Genomic DNA, 27046 nt, shown 5'->3' on the forward strand with positions numbered 1-27046 from the left:
TTATCGTGCACCAGCTATTTATTGTATCGTGCCATCTCCACGCACATTTATAGCCGCATACCAAAAACATTTCCATTGGCCTGATGAGAAAAAAAATTTGAAGCAGAACGCGTGTCCTGCAGGTGGGTCACCGGCAGTTCAGGCTACGTTCAGGGAGGACTTACTGACACCTCCAAGGAAAAATTATCTCAAAAAAAAATTCAGATGCACCTTCACTCTCTAAATAAATAACTCCAGAGGAAATCCCTTTGATTTCTCCATTCCTAGTCCCAGAGGAGCAGTGACCTCTCAACACAGCAGAGCAGCCAGCCCTTACATGCACCCTGTTTTTAACTCAGAACCCAAACACCCATACATACAAAAGCAAGAATGTGGTGGGGAGATGCTAATCCTCAGAGCCAGAGCAAGGACACGCAAGCCCCAGCCCTCTCATCACTTGTGTGAGAACACCAGGCTATTCTCCACTGCCATAATGTTTTTACTACACAAAGATTTCTTATACAGTATATAAGAGTAACTCTACAGCCTGACACGAGGCAGCTTACAGCTCTTTTACCACTGCACGAGGGCATAAACTACAGCAGCTGCAGATTCCCTTGCATAATTTAGCCGTCTGCATTGCAGACATCTGATGGGAAATCATCCACAAATTCATCAGGGAGGGAGGGTGCAAACCTAGATGAAAGCAGCCTTTTCTCCCCACAAGCACAGGTATGCATCTCAAGCCCTGCTGGTGCCATGTTCACTTAATGGTCCTAACAGTCCGCAAAACCTCATTGCCTCGGACCCAGGCCATAAGCAGAGCTCCAGATTTCTGCTTATTACAAGAAATTCATCTTAGGAAGGACCAGGGGCTCGAGAAATTTTATGCATTCTGTTTTCTCTCCAGTACTTGCTCTGAGAATTTTTTCACACCTCCAAACCATCCATCTCGTTCCGAACAGCAGTGCTGCCCTCCCAGGTAAGATTCCCGATGCTTTGAGACAAGAGATTCAATACTTGATGCTTTCTTAACAGATGAGCACAAGCAGCTTCAACATCTTTAACACTGCATTGAGTTCTAATTTTCACCAGCTGGCTGTGTATGCATGCGTACACAAATTCAGACTGCCCTTACCCTGTTACCATACTTGTAAAGGTAGATTGATTTGACCAAGCATAATTTTTCTTAGGGATCGATAACAAGCAAAAGCTTCCTGGCTGTACAGGGGCTGTAAAAGGTCAGCCTGGAAAAAACTCTAAGGAACTAGAAATATGGAATGAGAAGAAAACACTTCATTGGTTTAGGTTAGTGCAGTCATGCCCCATTTCTGCAGCTGCAGCCCAACGCCTCGGCTGTGTGGGCTGCGCAGTTCATCCCGGTGACAGGAGAGCGGCACAGCATCTGTCCCCACCGCTGCCACCACCACAAACCTGATCCCACTGTGCACAAACAGAAGAAAATCCTGGCCTAGAAGCAGCTCTTTGGCCCCACGCAGCCGTGCCCCAAGGGGACTACAACTCGGTCAGCGCGTGACTGCGGTGGTAGCGACCCCATCCCTGGGGAGCACCTCCTGCACGTGCTGCAGAGCACGCTCAGGAGGCACGGATGTCCCGGTGCAGAGCTGTCAGCACTCAAAAAAACATAGAAGCTCAGCCTGGAGCGCTAGCAGGAGATTCATGTGGATACCAGCAAAGTCCTGATCAGCCACGTGAGCCACCTGACGCCTTCCTGGTACATAGGGATGCACGTGGAGTGAGCTGAGCCTCAGCTCCGCATTTGATTGCCTTGGTTGCAGAGGTAAAAGCATTTGAAATCCAATTCTTGATCATGTTTTTCATGTTGACATAATTACTTCCCCCAGCATTGCTGAAACTGCTCAGAATATTCATAATGGCATTTTTTTAGACAGTTAAAGAACAAGTTGTTGTGTTTTTTCCTCCAAAAAGACAATCAGTTCACTGCATTACATTAAGATAAACCAGACCAAACTGGTAAGCATTTAACCAAGCTCCAGGAATCCCTTCTGCATTGGTGCTGTTCTCCCAGGTCCAGCAGAAGGGCTGCCTCCAGCCAGCAACAGACCTCGGCAGAGGGAACTCAGAGCAGAGGAGGCTGAAACACTGCTGGTCCCGCAGGCTGCCTCCATGGGACTTCGAGGAAGACAATTCTTACGACCTCCTGCATAAAACATGCTTCTACCCTCAGTTCTGAGCACATCAGAGCACATCTCCTTTTGACATGAATGCTCTTTATGTCAAAGATTTGTGGAGAGGAGATTTCTGCTCCATCTTGCTCCCAGAGTCATCTCTCAGCACTACAGGGAGCCCTGGCTGAGCTGGGCTCCTGAAGCTAACCTTTGAAAAACATACCCCCATCTTCCATGGCTCAGGAAAGCTCTCTAAGCTCAGCACTGTCTTTATTTAACATAAAAAGCCCAACAACAAAAATTGCACGGTTCCTCATTTCCATCTCAAATCTGGCTTCAGCTTCCAGCTATTGGAGATGGCGCTGCACATATAGAGCCTCTTCCTCAAAACCATGGTGCACCTGGTAGCAAACAGCGTTGGGAGACGGTGGTGCCTCCTCCCATCCCTCTTAGGTGGGAAAAGAAGTGAAGGAAGGTGGATCAGCTGGCACTGGGAGATGTGAATTACACTTCCTACATCAGCTTGGAGGAACATTGCCCCGAGTAGGTGTTGGAAATTAATCTTCCCCTATTGCAATATGAAAGAGGGAGACAGCAGCATGGCTGCCTCAAGGTGAAACTGTTAAGAGTTTATGAAAAATACCACCAGAAGGATTCCTTCTCCATTAGACCGTAATTATTCCACTTGGATGCAAAATTGAGATTTCCCTAGGAAAGGTAATTATATCCCAGAGCACTGAAGGTTGAGGGGTTGGGGGTTAAAAAAATATGGTCACATTGGCTATTACTGAAGTCACCTACAGAAGGCAAGCATCAGGAAGGGATATCACGGACACTTCCTGGCCAAGATCAGAGCAAAAGTAGTTACCAGCTGAGATGCAGTCACTTACTTCGCAGAAATGTGCTACAAATCTTGCTAACCATGAGCAGGCAGGACCCCAGAAGACACCTCCACCACCAGCATAACACCTCAACGCACTGGATTCATTTATTAATAACTCAAAGACGGCACCACTTGCCAAACTCACCCTCTGGAAGGGCACAAGGAGCAGACAGACAGGCAAGCAATCTTCCAGTGTAGGTTTCTCTGTTCATTATTTGCCCTTTAAAGTAAGTTCCCTACTCTGCCTTTCACAGGATAATAAAAATTGAAGCCATAAAGTATTTAGAAAGATAAACTTGATAATGAAAACTCTGCTGGTAACGATTCAAGCAGCAGAGATATTGTAAGGCTCTTTCCAAATGAGAACCCTGCACCATATATTAAGCTCATCCAGGCAAGGAAATTAATTTATTTCAGAAGAAATAAACCTGACTGCTTAATTCTTAAAACTAATTCCTGCTGTTAACTGGTCATTAGAGGCGAGCAAAGTAAACCTATAAAAATAAATTACGCTCCGCTCCTATCAGAACTCACCACAAAAGCATCAACAGCTTATGAGTACACGGGGGTTAAGTTTGCAGGACAGTCTCATCCCGGCCACACACACAAATGTGGACTTCTCACTGGACTAAAAGGCCAGCTAAAACTGCCCAAGTCTTTTAAGAGACTGCTCTGATGAATAACTAAGCCTACCAAGGCTCCCAGAGATGGGGAGAGCGGGGTGAGTGTCCTTTGGGCTGCCCCTTGGCTCTCCAGCAGCTGTAGCTACTCCCTTGCAGTTGCCTCAGTAGGACTGTAAGGACTTTTTAGGAGAGAGGGAAGACAGCAGTAATGGGAGAAATGAGGCAGCAAATCCCCAAAGAAACTAATGTTCCCTTCACACCACCTGCCACACATTTACGGGAAGATTTTTTTTCTGATTGGAATAGCCTTCGTAAATGCCTTCCTTAATAGAGAACCTAATTGCTCCATATTGGAGGCTAGCATACAGAGATGCATTTTGAACAAATCTCATGAAGTTCACAAAAAACATGGGTCTACAGTTCAGCTCCCTTCTTTTTACCTCTACTACTCTCCTGCGCAGCACCCTCAAAATACTCACAGCTGCTAGGAGATAAGCTCCTCGAGCTACACACCCTGTCCTCTTGTTCTGTCCCTTGCACCATGGCACAGAGCATGTCAAGACCCAGCCCAAAGGCAGAGTAGTCACAAACACCCCAAAAGTCTGGTTTTGCTACTCTTTCTATTCTGAAAATTTCTATTATTCCCTTCAAGTCCAGGAGCTAACCAGGCTGCAGGTGATCATCCTGGCCCAGCCGTGTGTTCTCCCAGTCACAGCCAAGGCTTCCTAAACTTGGGGGCCAGAAGCCTGATTGTGCTTCTGGTGTTGCATTGTGGAAGACTATCTTACCTCTTCCCTGCTTCCCAAGCCTTCGCAATGCTCAGTTACAACTTGCCTTCCATTCCTTGGCTGCTGCAGTACTGGAGCATCTCGCAGTCTGTCTGTGGCTGGCTACATGAACTCCCCTGCCAGGTAAAATGTCATCCCCGCTTCACAGATTGGAAACAGGGACCAGTATTTAGCAACATGCATCAGAATCGTACAAATCAAAGCAAGTCAAAGAACTAAACTTTTACATCTCCAGGCCAAGGCTATCAATTTTATCACTGGATCATCCTTTTTTATGACTTTACCCTGCTCAAAGAGCACAAACTGCTTCAAAAAGGATTTTCTTATATGAACTGCATGCCACATTATCAAAAGCCTGACACAAAAGAGACAAAGGAGTCTCTCATTACTGTCCTCACCCTTTTCATTAAGTATCCTATCAAGTTTTACTGCACAACCTAGTTATTAGGATTTTTATACTTTCCATATTCCTATTTATATTAAGTACCTCTAAAAACCCATATTGATTTTTATCTTTAATCCCTCAAGAAACGTAGGTGGGATGGTCATTAAAAAAATTCATGTCAGGTTCTTCATTTTCTTCGTTTGCTGCATTTTCAAGAACTCATGTTTTAATGTGTGCCTAAAATCTCCACTGAAAATCACTGCTGTAATTACTTTAACGAGGCAGGTCACGGCACCGGGAGGCCACTGGACTGAACTATTTACACATCCCAAGGTTTCTTTTGGTGATATCCAAATTTACGCAGTATCAAGCACTGTCCTGTTGTAGACTTGCACACTTAAGTATTGATGACCCTGGTCTGAATATCAGTCCCTAATGCTCCAAAATCAACAATCAAAACTCACTCACTTCATTGGAAGTGGATTCAGGAGCCAAGAATTTTCCTGTTTTATTCAAAGAATTTATCTGTTCCAGGAGCCTACCAGCAAGGCACACAGCTAAGAAGTGCATACATTCAGCGACCAGAAAGTTGGCACAATTTACACTTGTCCAGGGAAACAGTTTATTATACGTGCCATTAAAAATGCATTAAAGCAACATTAAAGGTAGGCACCTAAGGGATGGGAAGAGTCAGGAAATGCTCCGCTGAAACTTAAGCACATCTCTTTTCTTCACCTAGGTATCCAGGCTCTTAAAACTGCAACATTCATCACCCACACGCCCTTGAACAACAATTCAACCTTTCAGTGATTAGGGCACTGCAACTTCTTCCCATCCTGACAGCTGCTTCACCAAGAAGCCAAACGCAGCTGGGCTCTGCCTATGAGCTACCTGACAGTTCAGAAAGTGTCTTGTTCAAAGCTTTTTTTAATTGCTCTAAAAATAAGGAGAGTATTTTGCACTGGCTCCAGCAGGAGCAGGATCAAGCCCACAGCACACACCTTGACACATGCGTGTTGGCTTGTGCATCACCCCACAGATGAGTAAATGCAGCCGTATCAGTTGGGTATGGCATCTGTTGAAGTTCCAAATACACGGCTTACCTTACACACTACGGGGTTCCAGCAATCATTTCAGCCTGCAGCTAACATAGCACCGAACTGCCTGCCTTCGTTTTATTCAGCAATGCTGTAATCAGAAGAACTGGCACAATTACTTTTAAAGCCCTGACCGTGCAGAAAGGCCAATTTAAAAAGCGGAGTTCCTACACGAGGCTGGGTTGTCAAAGCTTACAGAGACCTTTCAGGAGACTAAAGCAGACTCCTGACTGAAGCCTACATCCTGGCAAGCTCCTGGCTTCCAGCCCCCTGCCATTTCGTAGGGCTACACCATGTTCTGCAAAGCCCGCTCTTCCCTCAACTTTTGCCGAGTAATAAGCCCAGCTCACACGTTGTTATCTTTGACCAAGGATTGATCAAAACTATGCACCTGGGCCCTGTTATTGCTGCTCCTGGGAAACCACCTGACACTCCTCCCTGAGGACACCAGCCAGACACTTGTCTTTTTTTCTGAAACACCCAGTTCGGCTGGTGCCAAGGCTGAGGTCAGAAGGCAAACCTTCAGTGGTGAACAAGTATTTTCCACCTGAACTAGACTGATTACCATCAACAGAGACAGGTTGAAACTTCTTATGGAAAGATACCACTAGAATATTTCCAATAAATTAAGATGTTTACCTACTGCTTTGCTTCATCCTAGAGGCTGTACGCCTGGAGGCAGATGCCAAAAGCTCTGTATGTAGCCAATGAAAACTGCCAACATTTTATTTTAAAATTCACTAATACGTCAGATATGACAGGGTCAAATAAAAATTAAAGGATATTTCTATCTATTCCACATTGAGCGCTGTCGTTATTTGGATAACCCACATGCCTTTGAATCATGAATTAGCATGGAAAAACTTGAGAAGATTGTATTTACTTATTTTTTATTACATGCTGCTAATATTACGCTGCTGCTGACCTGCGCTGGAAAGGCTATTTTTTATTTTTAATTTTAAGGCTACGCAGTAAATGAATTCCTCAGCCTTTTCAACCCGTGGCCTTTCTGTTGAGGCTGCCAAGAGAAGTACCAATTAGCGCTAGCTGCAATGGTGGCTGGCTTCCATGACGAACTTTCATAAGGAACCAGTGGGGGGCTGAAAGGGAGACTTATTTATTTATAGTTGTAAAACCCAGCCTAAAAAAAAAAAGATTCGATTTTCTGCACACATTTTGGTTTTGCTTTAAATATAAAATGAGCAATAGACTCCCATGTCCTAATCTCACCACATGCAGCAGGAAGAAACAAAACCAAACTCACTGAAACCAGTGGCGGTGTGCCATCGGGGAGAGTCCACTCTTCAGTTTGAAGCTGGAGGCCTTCATCTTGTATTGGGCTAATTGGTTGGCATTCTTAGTAATGAGTCCACAAAGTGGCTTAAAACCTTGTTTTTTAATGCACGGGGAAGGAGGAGGAAAGCGGAGAAGTTGTTTTTCCAAAGCTAAATTGATAAAACAGCTCCCAGTGCAATTAAAAACTTGCACAGATGAATAGCCGGCTTTGGAAAGCACCAACTGTGTAATTTATCAGGCTAGTTTACAAAGGGAGAGAAAATATCCGAGGACAGGAAAGGAATTTCACGGACATTTCAACAACACATCAAAACTGTATTGAATTTTATCGTCTCAAGATTTATTTTTCCCTCCCTTCTATTAAGAGGGAGCAAGAAGAGATAATGTCATAGCTGCATCACCAAAGCACTTTCCATGAGCAAATTAAAGGCGCAGGGGAAAAAGACCTGCATGTTCCTTGCCTGCCTTTCTTATCAAGAAAGAAAACCAGCGATGGCTCCAACATCCCACTAAGAATATTGACATTTTCCCTAACCTTATGCACTGCAGCTACACCTTATATAACGTCTATGACGAAGTCCTATGAAGAGGGCTGGGTAGGAGACAGTTTAAACATGAACATAAGCTCACATACAAGGAAGAAATGGTGCAGGAGAAATATATTAATACTTCAAATCTTTAAAACACCAATGCGTGTTCATAGTTATAGTAGGGACAACCAACCTCTTCTCCTCCTTTGCCCCTGGCATCAGTACCACACCACAGACCTTTTTTTTTTTTTTTTTATTTTATGGACAATGGGGTTTGAGAGGGAGGGGGGAAAAATAAGCAACCATGGGAGGTTACCAACCATCACTCACCAGCAACAGTAACTGACTACTCAGATCTGCTCTTGCTGAATGTACCCAGGGAAGCTACAGCTCGTGGTAGCACCAGGACTTTATCGTACACGAGGCTTCCTGAACAGCTGTGCCCTTAAAGTGTTAGTGTCCTTTGTGTTAACAAAACATAATGAAAAGTTGCTCTTGTGCATGAAAAGCAGACATCTTTTAGAACCCACTGCTGAATTTGCTTTAATTTCAATACAAGACTTTAAACTCTCCTCAGTAGTATTTGAATTGACTTATCCGTGACTTGGTTAGGGTTATTTTGTCCAAGACTCTGAGATCGTGCTTTGGAGCAAAACGATGGGAAAAATGTAGAATGAGAAATTATCGGTTTTTTATTCTTTCGACAAAACCCAGTCTGAAAGACTGCAAACTGCACTAGCTTGGCAAATATTTTGGACAGCATTTTTCTAAAAATAGCATTTGACTCAGCAGTTTGACGGGGACAAATGAAAATACAAACAAAGTGCAAAAAAGGGCTCTTTTGCACTCAAGTGGTTCAGGAACATTTTAAGTCCCAGTGAGCCACTATGTCACTAAAGCATTTAGCAACATTTGACTGGCAGTAGAGCTTAAATTTAGAGACACTCAGAAGCCAGCTGTCATCTTGGGCAGCTAAATAAATTGATCAGCACAGAGAGCAAGAGGCACAAACAGACATGCAGTCCTTATTTTCACTGCTAACAGAACATTATGATAAACTACATAGATGCCTGTATTTATGCTATGGTTGAGCTTTGTTTGGTCTAGCGATGGCATACATAGCTACACCTTTGCTTGGTGTGACACATCTCTGAGAGACTCGTGCTATGGAACATGGCCAATCCAAGCAACAACTCCAAAACCTTCAGGGGAAGAGACCATTTGTTTGCTCTCCTTTTTTATAGTGCTGTGTGTCAGAGATCCCAGTTCATAGCCCAGTTTTCTTCTGTGTAAAAGCAACACAGAAAAATCACTTCAGATGTCTGCAAGACCAGTCACCTTCATCACGTTATACGTGACATGAATGGCAATGCTGAGTGCACAGTCCGGATGGTTGGATGTATCCAGGCTAACAATATGCTTACCACCAGCATTTACAGAATTTCAGCAGAATGTCTGGGTAAGAAGGAACACAATGCTTGCTGTGAGTCTGTCTGCACTGGCTGAGGCGGAGGAGTGCCCTCAGACTCTCGGCTGGCTGGGTCACTGTTTACCTATGCTAAACATTCAGATTTGCTGAACATCCTCTTAAGGGCTTTACAAAGAAGTTTCAGAAGGTTAAAAATCCTACTTCGTGTCCCTAGTGACCTGCAAAACAACGGCAAGATGAACCCATCCCACCTACAGTCGCCCACGTGTTTCAGGGCCAGCAGTAGCAATTCAAAGCAGCATATCTTCTATTTAGTGGCTGTACTAAATTATTGCAGAAAAGGTGTAAGGTCACCGATAGCAAGAGGTGCAAGTTGCATGCTACAGACGCTCCTGATATGTTTAAATCACCCATAGCTGCCCTGGTTGATCCTAGTTACACACTAGGCTGCACTTAACACAAAATGCTGCAACACTTCTAATTGGGCTACTGAGAGCAACTGATTGTAAATAATTATAGAGTGGGCCTCACGGGTGATCATTAGTAGCCACAGGCATGGAGATCCAACTGGCCACATTCATCACAGTGCCTAATTTTGCAGTTCACAGGTATTTACCATGAGTGCGTTTGGTTCAACTGCCTCTTCAGCACTTGCGGGGGAGGAATAAAAAGCTTCCGTCTTCCCACACATCTTTTAATACTACAGTGTATTAATACATCGGCCATCTGACTGCGGAATTGTAATTAAAGCATCACTGAAATAATTCTGTCTCTAGTAAAAGATCTTTGCATGAACACGAGATTTATAACCTGTTATAAAAACTCCAAGTCACGTGTACACTGCACAGGGACATAGCTTTGTAAGTCCTTACTAATTCCAGGCCAGTGTTGAATCCTCTTGTTCATTCTTAGTTACAAAGAAGTATATCCTGAGTTCCGGGTCTATTTTGTTCATGTTTCAAAGAATAAAATTAGTTATTAATTTTTAGAAGCAACTGTCACATCCTAAGCCACAAAGGGTTGATTTTTTTTCAAATGATGTCCTCCATTTTTACTGCTTCTTTTACTGGAGTAATTTGTCTCCTTACATTCATAAGGTGTCTCCATTAATAAAATTAATAAGTAGTGAGAAGATCTTTTAATCACAGAGAAAGCTGTTTATGATAGCTGCCTGTCATTAATTGGTTTGCAAGCCTCGCACTCTGTGCTGAGGTTGCCCACAGAGGATTCTTACAACCACAAAGATCTTTAACACATTTAAAAGCTGGATTCTGCAGGTAGGCAGACCACTACCACTTGAATGTAAATAAAACGTATTACACATTATCTATGCCCTAAATATTCACTTTACATTTAAAATTAAGTTTCTTGGTAAGGAACATTCTTTGTTTCAATCCTGAGCAGCTGGAACACGTTATCAGGAGAATGCAACAGCCCAGTTCAGGAACTGATTTACTTTTATAACAGCATTTGCCAAAGTACTGCTGTACCTTAGCACAGAACGCCCCTCCGTACAAAACACACTCAGCTGCAAGGGCTCCTCCTCTCCAAATGGGTCACGTCATACCTACAATTAAATTATCTGTTTTATATTACCTGTGCTTTTTGAGGATATTAGAAAACAAAAATTAAACAGAGCCATGTTCAGATTTAAAACTAACTTGAGTTTCCTACAAAATTTGAATGTAGCTGCACATATTCATCTATTTTTATCCTGACTTCCTACAGGAATGTGGTTTACAGGACAAACTTTTGTTTCTTCTCTCTGCCTCCTTCCAAATAGATTATCAAATTCCTTTGCCCATTTAGAAACTCAAAAACCAACAAAGCTTTCAAATACTAATAAAATAATGTATGTTTAAAGAAATCTGGGGCAATATGGGGAGAATGCTTATCCCAAGCCCTTGCACGCAGAGAGGTGAAGCAGGGAAATTCAGCAGTTACCTTCCTGACTGGCAGCTGTTGTCCTGCCAAGCCAGCAAGCGTGCAGCTCCAGATGAGCAGCCGCCTGTGCTGTCGCTTGCACAGTGGGAGTGCACGGAAAGCTGGGGGAAGGAAGGATTTGGGTAACGAAGGATAACTCCTTAGCAAACCAGGCTTCATCAGTTCTGCTACTTGTGTTTTAGTTCTCACACCAGGCATTCATCTCCGGCCCCACTTTCATTACTACAAATCATCCAGTGAACACAACGACAAAACAGCAGTCACCTGCTTCCGCGGATCAAATCGCTGGATGTTTCATCAGGCAAAGGAAATTCATTACAGTGTTTTCCAAGTGAGTCTTATGAGCAGACCTTAAAATAAAGCATTTAGGTGCTAACTCCTGCTGGTTTAACGGGAAGCTGGATTGCAGCCTCTGTGCCAAGACCTTCAGTTTTTCTGCTGTGAGCACGTACCCTGCCTCCAGAGCCCTAACCTTCAAATCTAGGCCCATGAAAACAAACATCTCATCCAAGTGCAACTGGCAACACAGCAGCAAGAGGAGACGAGCTGTGTATCATCCAACACAGCAGATCTGAACCTGAACCTCCAACTGAAGATACAAAGAATTGGTAGAACCTGTTGCATAGCTGTTAACATGTTGCATCATTAGCAAGCAAACTAGTTAATGCAGGTATTAATCTGGAGGGTACAAGATACAGGAGGACAATGTAGCTGGAAGAGCTTGCAGAGGGAAATACCTTAGGGCAACCCACTGCATTTTACTGCTCCAGCTGAAGTCTCAAATCATCAAAAAAATCAGCCCAATTCATTCTCAGCCAAGCTGTAAGTAGTATCACTACCAGCTCTGTATCAAAGGCCGCAGGGACTTTCTGAACTTACATAATGTTTTGGCATGCTTCAGCACAACACTGAATGACCATCACCGCTTAGATTGCCAGAGAACTGTGGCAGAGGAGTGAAAGTGAGTCACCCCCGATTAAAATTGGTGCATTTGCAGCTGTGAACAAGGGCTCATGACCTCACAGATCTCAAATGGAGTTGCTGAAACAACCAGAGCTCTGGCTTGAAAGCAAATAACACAGAAGACTAACCAAACACTGACGGTAATCTTGTAAAATGACGACTCCTCTGATTATTTAAGCATTATTATGCTCTTTAGTTATGCTTTGACTCAGCCAAAAAATACCTCTTCCAGCAGCATACCTCTATCCTAAACTTGAAACCAGCAGCTTCACAAACATTTCATGCCCTGTGTGTTTAAGATTCACAGCAAACAAGAGAAGCCTGGACTTTGATTTTATGGTTCTGCGAAACCTACGCAGCAAATTATCATTGGTTTTGTTTGCAAGCATGTGGATCAGGGTACAGAATAGAAAAAGCAAACTCACATGGTGCATGGAACATCACCAGCACAGATGAATGATCTTTTATAAACTTGTCGAAGTCTTCATCAGTCAGGTGATAAACTACATTTTCCTCATCTGCCCAGGGAGTCTCCGGAGCCTGTGGCTGAGGTGCCTGTGGGCTACAAGACAAACAGACACAGCTGAAAAGCAGCTCGTTGGTGCTGAGTAGTAATTTTAGCAAGCTGGATTGCAAGGAACCACCTTCGTGCAAACGTCCACATGGGTCTGACACACTAACCCTACTGAACACCTTCAGTAATTCTTCCACTCAGAAGTGATAAATGCCGAAAGTCAGACAGAACTGGAAGAGAAAGGAAAAAAACCCACAAGGAGCTCACAAGGACAGATCAGAAATAGAAGAGGACAGAGTGAAGAGATAACCAGACTGCTTAGTTATTACATTATAAAAATCGGATGTATTTTTCTATTACTCTTTAGCCTCCTCAGCAGGATGCTTCCTTTCTTACAGCACTTACACTTAGTAGTTCACAGGAGTCATTGCAAATGAAAGAAAAAAGCAGTGAGTAGAAACAGCCAATCTAACCAGTCACCTTGAATACCAACAGAATATTGATTATAGGGCTGACAGAAAGGAGGAGTGGCAATGTCGGTACCATGAGTGAGCTGTGTGCAGTGCACACCAGGGCATTTACCAGGGAATTCATGGCATGGCTTTACCCTCAACAACCCTGTGACCTGGGGAAGCATCGTTATGTCCTCCCGTGACAGTGGGCTCACAGGCCTAAATCAGCAAAGCTACTCAAACTGCATGCTTAATCTAAAAGATAAGTGACGCGCTCCACCGAATTCCCTGTGATTGCACATGAGCTTAACCATCTTTGATGGCTCAGAGCCAGAGAGACTGCTCAAAGACACGTTGGAAAATCTGGAAATTGAACCTCAGTTGCTCTGGACCAGTTCAATTGCTCATCATTCCACTACACAAGTGCTCTTTCCTTTTATCAATGTACATTTATAAGAGAATTTGGCAGATGTGAACTAAACTATGCTAACTGACATTTTATTTATTAAAGCACTGCTCACATAAAGTACACCCAAACACAGGAACATTTGGAGCCAGACTTTGAAGCTACTTTATCCTTGCCAGGTGTAGTAATGAGTTCCAAATATCCCCCCAAATTCCCCAAATTCTTTGGCAAAGCACAAATCTGGATGTGGCCCCATCCCTGGTGAAAGCAGATTTACTATTTTTGATTAAAATGTATTATTGTGTTAGCTGCCTGGAACAAGGAATGGCAAACGGATGATAATTCATTTATTCTGCTTTGCTCACTGCTAGGCTGAAAGCCTAGTTTGATAAAAAGAAATCAGCAGAGATATACAGATTCAGATAGCAAGTTCTGTTGATGTAAGCAATGGGTCCAATCCAAGAATATTAAGCAATGTGTGCAAAGCTGCGATGCACACCTCTGATGCTGCTCGTAGGATAAACAAAGCAAAAAACAAACAAAGGTGGGAGCTGCACGAAGCCAAGCAGCCTAAAGAGAAAAAGAGGCAAGTCCCCATTCATGAGAGTTTACCACCTAAATGGCCCAGGAGACCCACAGCACAGGCAGAGTTGTGACAATTCAGAGGCTGTGTCACAAAGCTGCCCAGAGAATCACTGTGCTTGCTGCCAAGCCTGTACGAAACAGCAATAATCCACAGGTATGCTGGCAGATGAAGGCTTTCCAGAAAATACCACGACACAATCAATTTGGTAGGGGAGCTGGTTCGAGTAGTTTGAGCATGATGAACACGGACATGCTGGTCACAAAGCACCAGAAGAAAGCTGTGTTCAGCAGAGCCCGGCATGACCTATTTCAGCAAGGAATTAGTAAAGCAGGGCACAGGATGTTTATTCAAATGGCCCACTTTAAAATGCTGTGCATGCTAATTAGCCTACACAGGAGTTGGTAAGAAGTACCTCAAAGCCTGGAGGAGACAACAAGCAAAATCTAAAATGTCATTTAAAACTGAGAGAAGGCACATCCAACGCCTGAAGACCAAAAATAGGATGACAGAAGTCTGGAAGAGATATCAAGAGCTAATTGAATTAAGAACAGAGAGCAAGTTCTTGATTTAATTGAGTAGTTAGGTGGTGCTAAGGAAAGGCCCAAGAGAAGTCCACAAAAACTGCGAGACAAACAAAGCAGCTATTGGAGGCAGCAAGGAGCTGTCTGGCTTGCCTACCATCCAGATCGATGCAGCTGTGTAAGAAGATGGATAAAAAAAGAATTGGATGTACAAGATAGCACCTCCTGTGTTAATAATGCTGTGTGTTGGAATAAGACTGTGATGGTTTCTCTCTATCACCCCATAAAAACATCTGAAACTCCACGAGATAGTAGCCAGTGCCTATTAGGAAGATAAGAGGGGTTAAGTACCTGTAGGCAGATGCATTAGGACACTTCAACACAAGGAAGAAGTGCCTTCACAAACTAACAAATGAAAAGGTGTTGGAACCCTCCAAACTAGTAGCTCTTGCTCTGAAGGAAAAGAATGTGAAAAACATCCTCTTCACAGTGTAAGTAATTCTAACCTTTGTTGTTATACTCTGCAACCCCCTGCCCTAAATCAGCACAGATCAACCACTTTCAGAACTTAGCCACGAACATTTAGAGGTCAAAACAACAAGAGGGAGCTAAGAGAAAACAGCTGCCCTTCTGTGGCATTTAACTTGTGTCCACAAAAACCAGGTCATTTCATATGGCACAGTGTCTCCTGGATTCTCTTTCAAGAACATACGGACAAGAGCATGTGCACGCACAGCATAAACACACGTTGGTTCTCCTTGGCACGGACACTCTGGCAGTGCCATGCCCCTGCTGCTCAGCACACCTGCTCGGCTGACTGGCATCTCCTATCCGAGCAACTCCCTGTCTGACATGCGCAGCTTTGTCTTGGCAGCAGCCTCCACCCTCTCCAACATCACTTCAGAATCACCTCTCCTTAAAAGCGACACAGTCTGGGGAACCCAGAACTGCACCTGACACTCAGGGAGTTCAGAGACTGAGCATTAGATTTAGGATGTGGTCTTGGTGCCTAGCTAATTCATAGCCTATGCCTGTTCTGCTGTAGTTGTGTTTTCAGAAAAGGGAGCTAGCATCATTCCTCCTCAGAGGTGAGAGGACACTGCTCAAGACACCAATATCACAGGAAATCACAACAGTGATGATATTAAATTCTAGCTTGAGTTATCTGGTGAGAGCTTTAATATTATGCTGTTTTGAAATATAGAGTATACACCCTGCAGCTATCTAATTACAATCTTTGGCTTTCCTAAAGCCCCCACCATACCATTTGACTACTTATACTCCTCAGAGTAATGCAATATTATGCATGTAGCAGATTTACCCTCTATCTACAGTATACAGTTTTAATTACTACATCAATTACTGGCAAAATTTAAGTAGGCATAATTTCTCAGACGTGCCTTCCTTAAAGTTGCATTTATTATACAAAACAGGAGTAAGAAGGATACTACTCAGATCATCTTTTGGGAAGCTAATAAACATGCACTGAGCACTAAGTGAGGACAAACAGCTGTCTTTAGCTCTGGACTGCTGGAGTATCAGCCAAAGCCCACTGTGGCTTGTTAGCAGAGATTATCATTGGAAAGAGCTTGCAGCTGTTCTGCTTTGCTTCCAGTAGCTGTGTTCACTTGCTGTCACAGCACTGATAGAAAGGCACTGCATATTACAGGGATTATCTGGATATTACGTGGGCAGACGGGGGAAAAAACTCACCCCAAACATCTAATGTTTCACACATGGTAGCCAAGAGATAACGACATCCTTGCAGAACTGAAAAGCATAATACGGTACAGGTGATGAAGTCACAGCCTTGCTCTGCAGGCTGATCATCTCCTCAACATTGCTGGAGTTGCCATCTTGATCATTAATTTCTGAAAGGCTGAATGGACTAAATGAAGCTTAAAGACTACACCTAAATCTCTTCTCTTTGATCCACAGGGCAGTGCTTGCTTTCACTGTTTGTACCTCCTGAAGCCAACAGGAACGCTGCTGGCACTACGTTTGCAGGTCCCCATCCTGAACCACCTAGCCTACCACTGCTGAAGCCCCTGGGCTACCTGCAACCCTTCCCGTGTCCCCAGCGTAGTCCCATTGGTGCAGTAAAACACATTTATTTTATTCCAATTTTGCTCAGCCATATCATCACAATAGTTTGCAACTTATATTCACATAATTTAAAGATTACTTCTTTACATAATTCACATAATTTAAAGATTTACAACTGTAAACAGATGCCTTTAGGTAGAACGGGACACTTTCAACACCACTTCAAGTCATAACAGGAAACAAGCTTTGTAAAAATGACTAGCAATCCAGGGTGCTAGTTTCTACTGTGTGTCACTAGAAAACACTAAATATTCCATCTGAAGGCTAAGGAACCAATGAGAACTGTGTACTTGGCACGTACATTTTAAATAAAACAACCAAAGTCACACCTTTTGTGAGGTATTAAATTTAGGCACCCAAGATCATTGGAAATTTAAGTTGGCATTTTTAACGACGCCAAGATCTGTGCATCTGCATTAATTTTGGTCCATAGTCAGTACCCTATTACATATGAAATGCAATTGTAAAACGCAAGGCACGCCTAACGTTTGTTTTTTAGCATGCAATCTCTCTGTGCTAGTTCAGCCAGTCTCAGAGGGGTAGTTTTGTTTGCTCTTTTGAGCAGAGGGAATGAGGGAGAGATGGTTGATCCTAAACCATTACATTCTGTAAATAATGAAAGGTACATAAAAGGTGGAGTGTATGAAGTTCAGTGCCTTACTTTTTCAGCCACTCTGCTATATCTGCTGCGGTAGCACCATAGTTCTCAAAGTGGAACAGGAACTTTCCTTTCCTATTAAAGCAACAAAACAAGGTTTAGTGCTTGCCCTGAAGATAAGAACATGCAATTATAGTCAAGTGTATGATTTCTTAAATAGCAGCAAAACATAACTGACTCAAAATAGCAGATTGTAGGATATCCACGGACATTGTATTCTTCTTTTATCCTTTCAAATTCAGCAGAGTAAACATTCATCCCCGCAAGAACCTGAAAAAAACAGAGCATAATTATATTGATTCTTACAATACAGTAGTAACAACATGACTTCTAAAGAGCAGTAAAGCCAGCTAAACTCTGTGCAGATTCTGATTTCACTCATATTGCTGTAAAGCAAGGGTGACTTCATAAAAGGTAATGATGAAGCGCTTCTGATTTTGACCAAGGAAAAACAGAGCAGTATTTGAGCCTAGCCCACAGAAAGCACAAACCATTCAGCCTGTCATGTACTCCTCGCTCTCAGAGCACCTCCATTTCCTTTTATTCACCCCCTACAAGAAATACCAAAAGGGCATTCTCTGAATCTCACTAGTAGTTTAAAATACAAATCTGCAAAGAGAGCACAAGTCCAACTAGAATTCTTTCTTCTTGTGCATATCCAAATGTTTACAAGGACACAAAGAGTTCTAGCCACGTTTTTTGGTTTACCATCTCAGCTAATATCCAGAAAGTCTGCCTGACCAAGCACTGACTTTATTCCAGTTCAAGAGTGTGCTGAATGGCAAGGGGGAAAAAAATCAGCATTACTTTGATGTAAAACATTCTCCATGAGCCCAGGAAATGCCACATGGCATTTATATACTTTAAATGTGTTAACTTACCTGATTGGCAGGGTGTAATGACAGTTGAACAGCCTTTTCTTACAGATATTGAAAGATGGGTATGGGAGCACAGCAACTTTTCAGACTGGTAAGTGAAACAAAAAGCTTCCCTTCCCTTTCTTTACCTCTGTCCCAACCCACCCTCCACACCAGCAATTCACCCCAAGCTTCAAGCTCATGGCTCCTGTGCCCTCTCCAACTGTCTTTCAAACACTTATTTCAAAAGACTTTTGACCTGAAAATTTGAAGATAGGACTAATTCTGAGGTTCTGTGGGTTTGAGATTCACACTGAGGTTGTTCTGCAGTCAAACCTTCAGCCAGTTGCTGAGATACAACTTCAAGATTAACTTAGTTTTAATGGCATTGACAGCTTAAATCATTTTAGCAGCAGGGTTTTAATCCTAACACCTCCTCCTTCCCCCTCCAAAAACAGGATTTTCTCCTTCCAGCTGAAATATCACATCAGAATTTAATACCAGGTTCCTGACTGCAGCAAACTGCATAGACCAACCAAATGTGCTAGGAGCCAGCATGAAATAAATCTTAAAGCACAAAATCCATGTTTGAAGGTCAACCTTTTCTAATAGCGTGCTGGAAAGTCACAAGAAGATGCTTTGTTTTCTCTCGCCTATCCTGAGAAAGGATAAAGGAAAGCTACCTCAGAGGAGAGGAGCACAGAAATAAGATTTATACTGGCTGGTCACATCTCTTGCTTTGAATTTTCCTTGTAATTCTAACAACCAGATTGACTTCATTCATAGGAGATACTAAGGCCCAGTTCTCCCCTTCCCTTATCCTTTACGTCAACTCTTGTGGATAGGTAAATTCAATAGGATCAAGATGCAGCAGTTGCTTTATACAGTGAGAACTGGCTTCATTAATTCCCCGCTTTACACCAGCCTACCAGATTTAAGATTTGCCAAGAACTTTCAAAAGATTTCCTAGGTTTTACATTAGCATTTCCAGCCACATCTACATCTTCTGCCAGATTGCGGTGATTGATTTGCGTCAAGAACATGGATTCATTCTGCTGTTCATACACAGTATGAAGCATAAATGACCAAAAGTCTATTACAATAGGTTTCATTTTTAAAAACAAAAGTTACTGCTTTAGCTAGCCTATAATCACACAATCATGTATCATCAAGGCTAACAGGGACCATCAAAATATACCTTCTACCCGAAGTCAGGATCCTCCCTCTATACCTAAGCTTGTTCTGCCAGATGTTTAGCTAATTGTCTTTTAGCAAATGACTGAATAACCCTGACTTCAATTGAAGTCCACTACCTCTTGAAGTATCCACAGCAAACACGAAGATCAGTTAATTTCTTTCACCTCTGCAGTGACATTTGACATACTGCAACACTTTACCTGCTCCCCACCAAGCTACCTGTATCTAAATCGACTTTGAACCTTTGCTAGCTGGTCTTATCTTCTAGGCTTCTGACTTCTGTTCTCCTGTGACTCTCCCATCCTGCAACTTGATGGAGCAGAGCTAGGGGAATCTCTTGTGCCAGGGATAAAATAAACCATCCTCTTCTGATGTGGACCAACTCTTTTTGTTTCGTGCTAGGGTTAATGGAATAGAAAACTCTAAACTTTACATAATACTGAACCATACAGTCTTCCTCTCAGCAACTACGGCAAGATGGGACCAGTCTCAAAAGAATATAGCAACCAGCGACAGACACAGTTCACCTTTTCATTTTTATGACCTACTAAATAGGCAAAACTATATTTCATTTTCCTGCTATATAGTAGCCATAATCACTTTTAACCCTGGCACATCCTGACAGCTAACAACAGGTCTGATTGAAATGCCAAACCTTCAGCTCATCCAAAACAATCATAAACTTTCCAGCAGTGCCTGATCTGGAGGTCAACATTGCTCTCAGGCACCCCATGGATAATTTATGATGGGTACAGCAGAGTTAATTTTAGAAATGGCAAACCGTGTACACATCCCACTCAGGAAGCTAACTAGGTCAGATTTAGATGAACAGATTGATATTTGTGAAAGACACTGGTGACAATAGCATAACTGGACTTTCCTCTGAAATAAACCTGCACTAAAAACACTACAAGTGCAAAAAAGCACCTCTGACCAGTGCCAGACCCCTGAGCTGGGCAGGATTAGCCTAAGCCTACCTAAACTCTTTCCTTTCTTTCTTGGAAATTATCAAACTAGAACAGATCTGGAGTTTAAATTCAACTTGGTTTGGTTTGAATTTAATAAAAACAGAACTACATGTGGACAAGGGATAATTGCAGGAAAATAGCGTTTTGCAGCATGCCCTCTATCTGGCAGTACGTGTGTAGGTGTTTCTTTATGCTTCAAATTCCTGTCCACCCCACGCCTTGTTATAGACCTGCTGTGCAAGACAGGAGTGCCTTCCCCCAGAAAACAGCACACCCTCCACAGAAGGGAGAGGAATTTGCATGCTGCCTGGCTGTATGGAAGCACTCCTGAAAATACCTTATTTAGGACATAGTAAAGCCTTGAAATCTGAACAACTCCCACTGCTTTCAGCCCTAAGCAAACAAGGATTTAGAGAAAAATTTAGAGAAAACACCTTGAAAAACAACTAGCTGAGAGAACATGGGGTAGTCCGAGGGCTCTCAGTGCTCATGAAATGCACTGACCAGAGCCGCCCCAGCGATGAACTGCAGTACTTCATCTGTTCCTTACCATGTGCTGCCTCTCTTGAGGAAACTTATAACCCAAGTGATTCAACAGGTAGAATCAGACCAAATCCAGCCAAAGCCATGGAACAACAATCCCATTTCTGTGTGTCTGTGTGTATTGGTATTACATAAATTATACATAGTGTATTATAAAAACATGACTTGGAAAGTGTCTTCGTCTTGCTTAGAGAGATCAATATGCCTTATTAGTACAAACAGAGAACCAAGTTATTGCAGCTGCTGCAAATTGATTTTATTAGGATCAACACTCGCATTTATTTTAGCCTGGTATAAACGCTAACTTTGTTGACAAAGCTATAGCAATGCTTATGCATGTAACGCTTATGCTTACTTGTTAGGAGATTGATCAAGAAAACGTACAGTAATCCCCCTCCCATGACACTGTGATTCTCCACTGAGCAAGTGGATTAATTATTACTCTAAGGGCATCCATACTTGAGTTGAATAAGAAACATCAAGCCAAAAGCTGATCAAACCCAAAATGGCAAATATTTCTTTATCTTTACAAAAACAAGCTTAAGACGACCATAAATTCACCAAATAGAAGCTAGACAAAGCAGTGTCAGAGCCCACTTTTCCCTGACAAAAACTACATACTAGATATAAAAGGCAAGTGAGTAAATGCCTCATTATGCTAAGTTTTAATAATAGCAAAAAAAAGGAGATAATCCTGAGCGAATGTGGAACAGCATCATTCATTTTTGGCTTTGTTTCAACTTGTTTAAAAATTACCCACATCAATAAATATTTGTGTTTTTAAATATTCAATAAATTGTTAAAAATATTCTCTTTAAAAAAAAAAAGATTTTTTAAATATAAATCTTATCTTCTCACTTACATATTTACCCTTCAGTTCTGTGGCTGCCTGCTGATAAGACGGCATCATTCTCTTACAAACACCACACCCTGATAAAAAAAAGAAATCGTGTCAGTAACATGCCAACAACTCCATTCAGACTCTTCTACAGGATCTGTGTTCCAAAGCATATCACAATACATATTTTTAAATACAATAATTTTTTAATGAAATTCCTTATTTATTCCACTAAGTCATTATATTATTATTTTCTAAGGATGCTACATCTTATTATATGCAGCTATTTCTGCTATTTTTTCATGCTGCTCAGCTTCATATTCATTTCTTTTCCTAGTTTTGGAAAGAGCAACACCATTTTACGTTCCTAAGGCTCTGGGCTGAGCTCACAGTGGAATGCAAGATGAAAGATGTTATGCTCATCAAGCCAAACCAAAAAGCTTTGTGTATTTCGAACGGGCACTCTAGTGACCAAGAAAGTCAGAATATGGTCTTTAATCAGGTGGGCGATGGGGGTGTACTTCAGATTCATCTCAGTTTAACAGGTCTTTGAAACTCATTTGAGACATCTCCTAAACACATTAAGCAGACATCAAAAGTTAAGCCATGCTCTGTTAATGGAGAAGACGATAACTCAGGAGAAGCAACAGCCCTTGTAACATACAAGAACTTTATGTGCTGAGGAAAAGACAAATAGTGAGTGAGGAAGACTACATGCATAGCTGGAGCACACTAAGAGCTGTTTGATGACGCTCGAGTGCTAAGCAGATTAGCAATAAATCACCTTGTAAGCAGCAGGTTTCACCCTTGCCAAGTAAAATATGTGCACACACACTGGGAAGAGAGGGACTGCAGACAGCATGAAAGGAAGCTGTGGCCATGCACTTCAGACACTTAGTACAGAAACCCATGGTCCACCATGGGACAGCAGTCAACACTTTTCTTCTGGTAAAGAGAGAAGGGTTTTGGAAGTATCTTCCATAAAGGAGAAATATATTTTGCAACCACTGGTTTAGGACCACATCAGCGTGCCTGAGAGGAATTCTTTAATCAGAGGAAAGAGAGCTCATTTCTGTGGTCTTTCCACCTTTGATCTCTCCACTCAAATTGCCAGTGAGGTCATTAAATTAGTGCTGTGTCAAATGATGATTTCTTGGTGGGCACAGACCATTCATCTGAGGTCCACTGAACCCTCAACTTCATCCAAACCACTGGAACGGCATCAAAAGATACGAGCTGTTAACACCATCTGCTGGATCCTCAACTTCTGTTGTCTTTAACAGGCCCTAAACTAGTGATCTCCCCCACTTTTCCTCCTGAACCTCTTACCGCTCCCTGGACTTTCTCCTGGAGTACAGAGGCATACCAGCCTCCTCCCACAGCCACCACCCCACCATCCTTCTACTCCCATCCCAGCCCTGCCACTGTCTTAGACTCCTTGCTCCCAAACCCACTGCAGTGGGACCTCTCCTACCCATTAACTTCTGCACTACACCGTTCAAGACTGTCAAGCCACATACGTTCCCGTGCAGGAATACACAACAGACAAAAAAACTCCTTTTTCTTCTGCTCTTTTTCTTGTATTGTGACTCAAAAGTGGGATTTTTAATTAAACACGTACTAATTTTTCCACTAGGTAACACTTCCATTTTTAAAACCCTGTTTTCAATAACATTTTAAACAGCTCCTTTTTGTTGCCAAATGCAGACCATCTTCTGCAGGAGTCTCCTTTGGCAGAGTTAACCATAAGTAAATCTGAATGCCTGTAAGTATACCTAATTTTTCATATTTAGTGCTGTCTGACTTATAAAGTCCAAAAGTACAGTGAATGGTCTCCAAATGGCAGGTAATATCTTCCAAGGAAAAGGCATGCTTTTACTCTGAGTCGTTTCACCCAGACCAGGCATTCCTGAAATATTAAAGGAACTACATTTAAGTTTGCAGTCGCTTTCATCTCCCTCTGCAATAGTACGTAATGAAAGAGCCCATTTCCTATGAATCTGCTACAATGAATCTAAACCCCCTGCTTCCAGCCAAGCTGAGGAAGAATGCAGCCGTCTTCCCCATGCCTTCCTAGACAAAGGCTCCAACAACCTCTCCTGCCAAAGACCCTCCACCTCACAAGCAAGGAAATGAATCCCTTTAGTAGCCAGCCTCAATTTGCTGCTCCCAGGTACGAACATCAACGCCCATGTCAGAAGACAGCAACCTGCAACTCCAGCTTCCCCAAGTCTGTATTTTAATAAAACTGCTGGACGTATTCTGTGTCAAGTGGAGCAGGAGTAAGAAAAGAAAAATTGGATAGGAACCAAATCAGAAGGTCTCGTGTGTTAAATAAAAGATGAGGGAGTTAAGAATCGTGAAATCAGAGGGGGGAAAAAAAACACCTTACAAGTAGGCTTCCTTCACAGCAGTTTAGAAATCAGCAAAAAGTATTATAGCACTGAAGACTAGCAGGTGTTTTGCCACTTCAAAAGAAGAGAAACTGGAAGGAGGAGGGCTTCTGGGGGAACGGTTCAAAGAGAACGAAGGGCTAGATAAGGCACATTTCAGGAAGAGACTCAGTTGCAGAAAAACAATTATTCATGATACAGGTAAACTGCGACAGCTCTCCGCAGTGGGACGCTCCCTGAGGGGGCGATTTGCAGGCAGAGCGGGCGGATCGCCCCCCGCCGACACCGCGGCGGCCATGGCCGCTGGCGCTCTCCACACGCCAGGCCAGGCCGCGCAGGCCCGGCCTGCTGCAGAGCGTGAAGGCACCGCGCTGCTGCTAATTTAATTAAGGAAAAAAACATCCTCTGAGTGATGCAGCAAGCTAAGTCTTGAGCAATTCTGGCCATCTTGGTTGTACACAGATGAGACTGAAAAAGGTAGAATGGCGTTTCAGGCAATAATTACCAGAGAAAATACACTGAAACAGGAGATAATCCTGCCACGGGATGCTCATTTTAAAAGAGAAACAAACAGCAAATTGGTAGCAGTGCCTCGCATCAATTTCACAACCAGGACAGTGCCGGGAGGCTTTTCCAGCTTAGGTCACACATTCATTCCTTTCTCACGGCTGCTCTGCTTTCCAGCTGAGCAACAACTCCAGCACAACAATATTTTGTTTTCAAGAACTGGAAAGCCTCTCATATACCTGTCATCACAAAATGTGAAGAAGCAGTTGCAAATTTGTAAAATTAAGGAAGAAGCAGCCAACACGATAACAAGATCAGAGCAATGCAGTGTCAAGGTCACAAAAGAGATGCAGCGACTCCAACATGCTCTCCTCTTTCCTTCCTGCCACCCTCCCAATTAAACTCCGTTTGTATTCAGGATACTCCTGCCAGTGACAGCAGAAACACCCAGGGTGCCTTCCTGGATGGAGCAGGAAAAGTATTCCTGCTCTTGACCACTGCACTGTAGTTCCCTCTGCACCCAGTTACCAAGAACAAATAGAGCTTCTTTCAACTGCATGGTCTCCTCCAGAGATCTTTTGTGTGTAACCACTTGTCTTACACCATAGCCCAAAGTGCAAAAGAAAAAAGCATGTACAATGCTCATTTGCACTTCCAGCGAGAAGCACTGAGGGACTACACCCCCTCAGAAAACTGCATTAACACTAATGTGCTCAGCATATCGTGCAAATCTAGAAAGAACAACAGGCAAAGAAATTACATAAGGTAATCCACCACATGGATTTCAATGATAAAGATGGGACAAGATGATGTTAGCAAAGCACAGGTGGGGCTTCCAGTCAGCCTTGGACATCTCTCGGTGAAGAAGGGAACAAGAAGTGAAAGGACCTGCTGGATTACTTACACGGGGCATAGAACATCATCAGAACGGGTTTGTCTTCCTTCTTCAGAAGCCTTCGCAATTCCTAGCGAACGAACCAAATAAAGTAAAAACAAACTTAGACAAAATGACATCTCTTATTGTTACTTGTGTTAAAACTTTTAAAAGTCAATATAAATGTTAACAGAACACAGGCTCATTTCTCTGGGGGAAGAGAAGGGTCATACTTCCTAACAGACAACACTTGAGTTTCTTCTGCTTGCTCAACTGTAACTTGAAAGGAGCTGGCAAAACTTCTCATAGACACAAATATCCACTAAATATTGAAGACTAGTATCTTTGGTGTTAAGATGTGGAAATTGTACCGCTTGATCAATTTTTAGTTCAGAACCTGTGACTGGAAACATTTTCTTCCTTGATCCATCCAAAAAATGTATTCTAACTCAAGAAGTCAGACTCAATAATAAACTGAAGTTCAGTTTCCACACTATGAAACCTGGTCAGGGCTATGAGAGGCCATGAGAATAGATTTTTCAGTACCAGCATGGTGGAGAAATGAGATGAAGTTTTCAAATTGAACACAACCCTTGGAAGACTTATAATAGAGTACAGAAGGTGAACATTAAAAATTAATCTTCCTACAAAAACCTAATGTCAAAATAACTATTTCTAATATTAAAAATGAAAGCTAGAAAATTGAAAAGGCCCTTTACGAAATACCAGCGAGGGTCCAATCAATTAAAGTTTTAAAAATCAATAGGCTAGAAAACTAATACAAAAGACCAAGCTGATTATATTAGAGAGAAAATCATGGGGAGCTCTGTGGTGGCACTGGCTTTTTAAGGTAGTTTTTATCTTATTTGCGGCTTTCCCACTGGCCACAGTAGATTATTACTGTACAAGGTTAAATCACTCCAGATCTGGATCCTGTTCCTGCCTGCTGCAGAGACTTCCTGAGATGACCTCAGGCACATGAGAGTATCTAAGCTTTAACTTTGACAACCTGCAGGTGTAAGAATAGCATTTTACCTCCTACTTGCCTCCTGCAGCAACTGCATCTTGGAAGCTGCTACACTTACTGAGACAAACAGGTCTCTTCCACCCTAACATCCACGATGCTTTAATGCTTGCTGTGTGGCTGACAGACTAATATTATGACCACACAGGGAAGAAGAAGGAGGGAAGCAGGAGACGTTGCTCTGTGGTTATTACAAAACACAGGCTTTGTCACGTCACAGTTTGGGTGCTTTAATCTTCCCTTCCAAAAGATATAATGGTGCTTCACTGAGAGTTTAAACAAACATGCACACTCCTCACATTCCATATATTTATAAAACATACAGAACATTTCTCCAGCTGACGTACCTTTTCACTGTCGATATGCACAATATCTTTGGCTTCAGGATCTTCCTCCCACAGCGGCGCACCTTCTGGATCCTTGAGAAAGGCCACCATGGACTGCAATAAACGGGAAAAAAAAGTTTTTAAAGCAAAATGAATGACAACCATCAGACTCCAATCTCAAATCCATGCTGTCATGTGAACCCTATCCA

The 27046-nt window shown here is 42.6% G+C and overlaps 1 protein-coding gene across 1 annotated transcript in view; it reads right to left on the reverse strand.

Annotated features, from left to right (window-relative positions):
* PDIA5 (protein disulfide isomerase family A member 5) overlaps positions 1-27046 on the reverse strand; it is a 96847-nt gene that overhangs the window by 35750 nt on the left and 34051 nt on the right. The window contains exons 6-11 of the mRNA XM_082763037.1: positions 26859-26951; positions 25518-25578; positions 21738-21805; positions 17489-17580; positions 17314-17385; positions 12493-12629 (exon numbers count right to left, since the gene is read on the reverse strand). Coding sequence (XP_082619163.1) covers positions 12493-12629; positions 17314-17385; positions 17489-17580; positions 21738-21805; positions 25518-25578; positions 26859-26951 — 523 coding nt within the window. The remainder of the gene's footprint in view (positions 1-12492; positions 12630-17313; positions 17386-17488; positions 17581-21737; positions 21806-25517; positions 25579-26858; positions 26952-27046) is intronic.

This window comes from Aythya marila (assembly GCF_965140915.1).
Source record: "Aythya marila genome assembly, chromosome: 6".
Lineage (NCBI taxonomy): Eukaryota > Metazoa > Chordata > Aves > Anseriformes > Anatidae > Aythya > Aythya marila.